We start from the raw sequence: 8,281 nt of genomic DNA on the forward strand, positions 1-8,281 counted from the left end.
TCCCATCAGCCCCTACCAGCAGCAGGGGCTGATGGGAATTGTAGTCCATAACATCTGGAGTGCCAAAGGTTCGCCATCACTGTCCTAGCACATCCGCATGGACTCTTATCTGTCTATCATTGTCTGTGCTTTATTATAGAGGCATTTTGGAAAGGTTTTGAATGTTATGTTTCCTTTAATTCTTCTGAAGATTTGCAGTTGAATACTTAGAAAGACTGCATGTATATCATTTTGCCGTCAAGTCACAGCTGACTTTTGGTGACCTTGTAGGGTTTTCAAGGCATGGGACATTCAGAGGTTGTTTGCCATTGACCTGCCTCTGTGCCACACCTCTGGTATTCATTAGAGGTCTCCCATCCAAATATTTGTTAGGATTGAAACTGACCCAAGGTCACCCAGGAAGCTTCCATTGCAGAGTGAGGATTTGAACTTGGGTGTCCCAGATCCTAGTTTGATACCTTAACCACTATACCATGCTAGTATTTTTAATGAGGAAATAAAAGTAAATTATCAAGCAGAACTGAATTACTTCACCCTTGTTAATCATACACTGAGACTTGTTTATGTCTAGGCAAATGCTGACATGGATTTAACTTTACATAATAATCTTGATTTCTGTACCCTTTTGCCTAAATTGTTTTTCACTACCTTAGCGCTCCATGTTTATATCATGCTCACTGTTCCCTCCACAGAATACTCTATCCCTCACTTTTGCATGAGACAGATAAATTGTCATGCTTGTTAAATGCACAGCTCTCAATGACAAAAAGTTCCACTACAACAGGCTTCCTTTCATTGCTTTAAGGACTTGTTTTCTATTTTTTAGAACTATCTTTTGCCCTGTGGTGCTCTGTAAACAGTGCAGAATGGGAGCTTCTCATGCCCCAAAGTCACTTAACATCAATAACACACTATGCAGAGTGACACATTGGGATTGTATGTATCACTTCACATGTGATGCATGGCATCCACTTCAGTCCCTGTAGCTTTATGTGCTCATACACTGAAAAATATTATGGGAGTCTGTCACCTGCTCTTCAGAATGTGTGCATGTATACCCCAGGTATGATGACACAGGTGTTTATTTAGGGAAAGGCACTAACCTATTTCCTTCTGCATGCAAGGGTTTGTGCGAACCATTTCTAAAACCCTCAGACTAGCTCTTCCATCTTAATGGCCGGAACACACTACTTGTTCTTTGAGTCAGGAGCTCTCTGATGATCCTGTGAATCTTAATCTACATAGGATCCTCAGTCTTTGATATTAACCAGCTTCAGCTGGCTGATCTCTTTCAGTCTATCTCTCAAAAATCTTATGCCAGGAATTCCTGCCCCTAAAAGTGTTAAAATTGACTTACATTCTATAAGTATTATTATTAAGATTTCTAATATTGTTTTATATACTATGCTATTTTTAAGATGCTCAGAAAGACTTCCATGGCGGGATGGGGGGTAGGGAAGCTTCTTTACTTAAAGGTAATATTTTATTTGCAAGGCATGCATTGTACATTGGTGCTTGCATAAATTATGGATTTGTCCACCTATATGGCTTTTTCCATTTGCACCATTAACAATATGTTATTGACTACTTTTCAACTCAACAACTGTGTGGTTGTATTGAGTAGCAACTTTATATACTTGCGTGATATCTATACATAATGGAATCCTTACCAGTCATAAAAGTTGCTGTCAGCCACTAAACCTAATTCAAAAAGTATATGACATTTCTGAATGGAAAGAGAAGGCCAAGGTGATACGGGAACTGGCTTTTAGAATAGTAGTAGTATTGTCAGGATGACTTTGTAAATAAATATTGCTGCTGGAAGCTGACTGAAAATTCACTTGTTTTCCTTTTAGGTGTTTAAGGAGACAAAGCAGAAGCGAGACTCTATTCTGGAACTAAGCAACACTTTCCTACCTCACTGTCATCGGCAAAAACTACTGGAATTCATTCTGGGATTTGTTGTTCTGTAGAACAGATCTGTTGAATTCTGCCATTCTGAAGATTGGCAGACTTGGAGAATGTGACCCAAAACTCTCAGAGCTTTTGCTGCTTCCATAGTCTATACAGTGCCATTTTTGGTAAGGCCTTATCTGATCCAAGTCACTGGAAGACAAGTGCCTTTGTACATATGCATGTCTGGACCTATACAGTTTGGTAACGCAATTAAATACTTACAGATTTTGAATGCAAATTATAAGCCATGTTTGCAAAAAGCAAAATTGCTAGTTTTTACAATAACCTGTATCAAAATGTTACATTTTTAAGCTGCAGAGCATTACATCAAGACTAATGACTGTGACAAATGCACATTTACCAGCGATCAGTCATTAATTTGGCAGTTTTCAGTATCATGGAAAAGATCAGCATAATTTGAGAAGTTTGCAAAAGTCTTATGAACAGGGAAAACCCTTTCTAATTTTTATTGCAAATAAAAGGCTTAGAAAATTTTTTGATATGGTAAGCAAAAATGTAACTTTTTAAATGCTGATTATTATGGCAACATTAAATAAAACTAATAAATGCCATGTATCTGATTAATAATCAATTGAACAATAACAGATGACCATACATAGCTGTCTTACTGTGGTAGAATGAGAGCATTAGATTAAGATGTTCTCCCCAGTTGGAGCAGATAAGTAATACATTAGTATATTATACTCCTGGACCACTAGCATTTTTATCTGACCTACTAAGATACTTGAAACCAACCTGTTTCAGGTGCAAAGTCATTTTGCTTCTTTTTGGCCTTTCATTTTCTGAAGTGAATTATAGTTTAATCTCTATATTTAAGCTGGAGTGTTGAAAGATTTCATAAGCGAAGGGCAGTCCCATCCATGTGGCCAGCCAGCCGCAGCATTGCAACTGCTGTGTCCTACTGCGCCCATAGAGGCTTCCTGGCAGCATGGGGAGGCTTGCAAAGCGAAAAAGCCTTCCCACCACTGAGAAGCCTCTATGGGACTCAATAGACTTATGCCACCTTTTTGGTGGCTTAAGTCTGCGGCACTGGCCACTGGTGTAAGCCAGTGAATGACCCATCCTCGTTACACTGGTGGGCAATGGGACTCTAATGTAGTCCAGCGGAGTGTCCCACCACTGGGGAGGGTGATGGCAGATGCATACCAGTGTATTCACCCTTCTGCTGGGGCAAGTGCCTCAGGAAGGGCAAATCTGACAGTGCAGCTGCACACTGCTCCCATAGGCGTGGGGCTGTAAGCCATGGTAATTTTGATTAATATTTGGTGAAGGGTCATTCTTTATCATAAAAGTCTTGCAAGCACACAAGATACAGTTTTATGACTAAATATGATTAATGTTTAGGATTGTTTTGAAGCACTAATACCTGGGCAATCCCTTGGAAACCTGTAATTGTTCCAGAGTATACAGTGTTTGGATTGTACTGTGAGATCCACAGGTTCGCACATTTGATGTTAGCTGAAGCAATAAGCATGGCATTAGTTCTTAAGAAAAATGGGATATTTTCCCTTTTCTGCCTTAGCAATCAAAGAAAATTCTAAACTGCTGCAGTGTTAGATAAAAAAAACTCTCAATGTTTTCTGTTCTTTTCAGTCGGAGGTTGAAAAAAATTTCATATGAAAATTAATTTGAGCTTTGTTTTTTAAGTAGTCCAAATTAAAATTCATTGTATATTCACTCCAACACAGACCTTGTATAGACAGTTTGTCTGTTGTTTAATCCAAAATTGTATTTTATTCCATAGTTGTTAAAATAATATTTTTATAACTTGGTTTCTGGATAAAAGCAATTAATGGGTTGCAATGTTTGTCAGTATTCCCATGTAGCTTCCTCTAAGAGAAACTGCTATGCATGTTTCCCTTCACTAAATAGGTGCTTTGAAACATTTTAAGATGAATTTCTGAACCAAAGTTGCATCATATCAGTGTCAGAAGCAGGAAGTGAACCTGAATTTGTTCTTTCATAATTTCCAGCAAAGCAGCAGCAGATATGAATTCTGTTCTAATAACATCTGGTAGCTACTTACAGTAATTATATCTCATTCTTGCTAATGTGCACTATTTGTTAAATTTGAATGTATTTTCTTAATAGCAATGTGTAAAGGTTACTGATGGCTTTCATTTTAGTTCAGATAAGTAGGTGCTTGCAAATAAATAACTTCCCTTTGTCTTTCCAGATATTGGTAAGTGTTTAATGTATGCTAGAATGAAGAGTGTGTATTGAAAAATGAAACAAGCAAGATATTACCGATGATTTTTGGCTAATTTTAATGAACACATTCTATCTATTGTTAAGGAAATGAGGGTCTGGGACTTGGTTGGGACACCAGCAAGCAATTGCCAGTTTGTCACTAATGAAAATAATTTATTACTTTATTAAAATGTTCTGTGTCATGGGATGTAGCAGTGTACTACTGAGTTGATGTTGGTATGTGCAGTGTATTGTAATTTTTGAAGAGAGAGGATTCTTTTAAATGTACATTTTTTTGTATGTGGAGAGCCTTTGCATGTACAAAACTGTCAAGCTGTGAATGTTGTGCAGGGGACAGGAAGAGGAGTTCATCTGTGGCATGGCATTGGATCTGCATCTAGTTGCATGTGAGCTGCTTTTGCTTTTCTACTAAGGCAAAGCACAGAGCTCTACTACTAAATGGATTCCCCCCCCCTTTTCTGTGTTTATTATTAAACTATCAGCATTTTTCCCTGATAGATGCAAGTCAGGGTTGTAGTTTTTATTTTTTTAAAGATATGGCTCAGCAACCTCTGAATCTAGAATAATAACACTATGTATCTAAATCTGATTAACTTATCTAAGTAGTATAATAATGAACATTCCATTTACATGGCTGTGAACTATACTTCTTGGCTGATGTGTGGAATTCTCCCCCTCCCTCCATCTTCTGGGAATGGATAGCTTTGTTTACCAATCCCATACTATTCCCATACCTGAGATTTCTTATTGAAACACAGATATCCTTTCACAGTAACAGTTTTGAATAGCAGTTTATTCTGGTATTTCTATTCCTAAATGCTTTAGAAATTAACCTATTTGCCTGTGCATTTTTAAAAAATAATATTAGCATGATCTTTTGACAATGGAAAGTGTGGAAAGAACTACAAATATTGTAGCTGCTTTGTATCTCTACCTGTGAACCAAGGCACTGTCTTGAAAAATGTTAACACATTTTTTTTATGATTTAGCATCTTCTGTATCTCTTGTAAGAAGCACAGAGCTGCACAGTAATTTTATTATAATAAACAATTTGAAATGCTTTTGTTCTAATATGCCTATGTCTTTAGAGAGTTTACAATGTGAAGTGCACTTCTGGATCATTGCTTGCAAATTTTCTGTGTCTGAGGTATACTCACTCCAACAGACGTTTATTAGACAGAAGTGTAGACGAATTGGTTTTTATATCCCATTTTTCTCTACCTCAAGGAGTCTCAAAGTGGATTATAATTGCCTACCCATGCGCGCGCACACCCACACACACCCACACACACCAGGCAGCTTGTGAAGTAGGTCTGAGAGAGGTCTGAGAGAACTCCAACTGGCCCAAGATCACCCAGCAAGCTTTATGTGGACAAGGGGGGGATTCAAACGTAATTCTCTAGATTAGAGTTTGCCACTCTTAACTATTACTGTAGTGCTTCTCTAAAAGAAAAATCAGTATATCCTCATTCATGGATAGACCCTATTCTTTTATTTCTCCAAAGACTGCTGTATCCTTTTCTAATAAGAAGCTTATCCTCATTTGCTAAATTTAGATAATGAATCTCCTTCCATAACACATAGGCAGTCTATGATTATTGACCATTGCAGGATGGCTTTTTCTGCTTCAATGTACCCTGTGTTTCAGAGATGTTTGTTAGCTAAGCGGAAGACAAAAGAGATGTTCCCTTCCCACTCATTCTCAGCTCCTCACTACTGAGTGAAAGGAAGACATACTTTGATTCCTAACACAAGGAAACAAAAGAAAATTAACATAACTTAGAATACAGGGCCATATTTCCAGGAACAAATATCTGAAACAAAGGCCAATAACCAATGGCCAGCTCTCCCTCCCCTTGCCTGGTCTGGTGCAAATGTCGCACCAGAAGTGCTTTTGTTTTCTGTGGGGAAACTAAGAAGCACAGATGGGGCAAGAGGAAGCATGTCGGGACAAGAAATCTTGTTCCAATGTACTTTCTCTCCTGGCATGCTGCAGGAAGGAAGTGTGTTAGGACAAGATTTCTTGCCCCAACATGCTCCAGCTGCCAGCATCTGGCAGCTGCCCCATGGGTAATCAGTGAAAGTTAGTAATACGATGTAGAAGTTGGTGATCTGGATCTGATTTCCCTTCCCTTAATAAATTATCAACCTGCACTACTTTGCAGCTTTGGTTACTGCAGATATATGTAATAACTGATAAACTGTGAGACATTATTCACTAAGCATAAGTACGCATGGTGACAACTCACTTCCAGCCAATCACCACACAAATCCAAATCCAAAAAACCTTTATTAGGCATAAAACCAGTGCCAAGAATTTCAAATACAATAAAAAGATCATTATTGCTCTACTTGCAGTACACAGAGCAAAAACATAGCAACAGCTTCAGATATTTCAACACTAGAGCTATTTAAAAGCTTAGCCATTTTTATTTTATCAGAAAGGAGCATAAATCCTGTTGGTAACACAGTTCTCAAATCAGTTCTGATGTTGTTGTACTTTGAACAATAGAGCAGAATATGAGAAAGTGAAAGTCTAAAGAAGAAACAGCAGCAAGCCATTCTCTTGCCTGGCCCAGCACTAGCCCCCCCTCATCTCCTTCCCAAATACCTGGTGAACTCAGCCTGGCCCAGCACTAGCCCCCCCCCCCCCAGTCTCATCCCAATTACTTGGTGAACTCAGCGGGGCAGCACCAAGCCTCCCCATTCCTCCCTCCACCCCAAACACCATTCCTCCAAGCCCCCTGTGTCAGCCTCCCCATTCCTCCCCCACCGTCCTCCCACCCCCAGAACCAAGCCAGACCTGCCTGTCTCCCCCCAACTCACCACTCTTGCATTGTGTATTTCCTGCCAGCCTGCCTTCCCACAACTCATTGTTTGCCTGCCGCTTTTCCTGCCCTCTGCCTTCCCACACAACTCATTGCTGTCTCGCCTGCTGCTCTTGTCTGCTGGCCATTCACTCCCGCCTGCCGCTTCTGGTAAGTTAAACTGCCTAGGGAGGGATATTGCAGCTCGCATGGGGGGCCTAAGGGGGAAGAAAGGCAGGAGGCCCACCCAGTCCCCTGCCCACCTTCACACACACATCCCCTGTCTAGATCCCACTTTATTAAGTAACCCAGTGGGCTTTGCTGCTAGTTATAAATAAAGCATCCATACAAAAGAGAGGCTCCATGGAGCCATAATTGTCAGATTGCAGCCTCCCCCCTCCCCACATCCTCCAAAATGGATGAAATTATGGTTTAAAAAGAATATAAGAATAAAATTTAGTATAACTATTTCAGACTGGTTTGTAGCACTGTATACTTCTGCACTACTTGTCATTGATGTGCTGAGTCTGGTATCCACTGGCCAGAGAACAGCACTGCTGTGCAGTCTGCATCTGGTGAAAATCTGCCATGTTGTGTACATGCCCAACATGTTGGTCCCTCTGCTTGGTCCGATGACTGACCCAAACATGTCTGGTGGTTATGTTGCTAAGCATCTGTTGCTACCATTCTAAATTTTAGGAAAATTTTACACTGGGTACATGTAAGGAAAACATACTGCAGAAAGAGATTTGGTCACATGAAACTAATAATGAATACCCTTAAGCACAAACAATATTTTTTTAAACAAAAAACCCTTTACATCTTTGGACTAGGAGTAAAGGAGCACATAAGATGACAGCAGTTCCCATGGGCCGCTTTTCATTTTTTACATTCCTTAGAGAAGCTATAAGAGTTGCATCTCTATGTGTCGAGATGGCAATGCATGTAACAAGCTCAGCCAATGTCAGGATTCTCTTGTTGGAAGGGGGGAAAAGTCTGGGAGTGCTTTTGCTTTTGCACATGCATCACTATGTACTCTGTGGCCTTGGAGTTCTGTGGCTGGGAAGGGTCTCCAGGCTGGACACTTCTGCCTCTCTCTGTTCCCATGTGGGGGTGGGAATTATGCTATCCATATTATCAAATGTTTGGCGCCTTTTCACCAGAACTGTCTTCTTCTGTCCCTCATACGTCTTCAATAAAATCCTTGAAAACCTACAAGCATTTTATTGTCTCAGTGGGGGATTGACAGCCAGAAAGTCTTTGCACTAAAATGTCCCTTGTGACTG

The 8,281-nt window shown here is 39.9% G+C and overlaps 1 protein-coding gene across 1 annotated transcript in view; it reads left to right on the plus strand.

The window, feature by feature from the left end:
* GPAM (glycerol-3-phosphate acyltransferase, mitochondrial) overlaps positions 1-5,249 on the plus strand; it is a 121,187-nt gene extending 115,938 nt beyond the window's left edge. The window contains 1 exon segment of the mRNA XM_048505352.1: positions 1,857-5,249. Coding sequence (XP_048361309.1) covers positions 1,857-1,973 — 117 coding nt within the window. The 3' untranslated portion in view covers positions 1,974-5,249.
* Positions 5,250-8,281: the final 3,032 nt, after the last annotated feature.

Source organism: Sphaerodactylus townsendi, linkage group LG08 (genome assembly GCF_021028975.2).
Source record: "Sphaerodactylus townsendi isolate TG3544 linkage group LG08, MPM_Stown_v2.3, whole genome shotgun sequence".
Classification (NCBI taxonomy): Eukaryota; Metazoa; Chordata; class Lepidosauria; order Squamata; family Sphaerodactylidae; genus Sphaerodactylus; species Sphaerodactylus townsendi.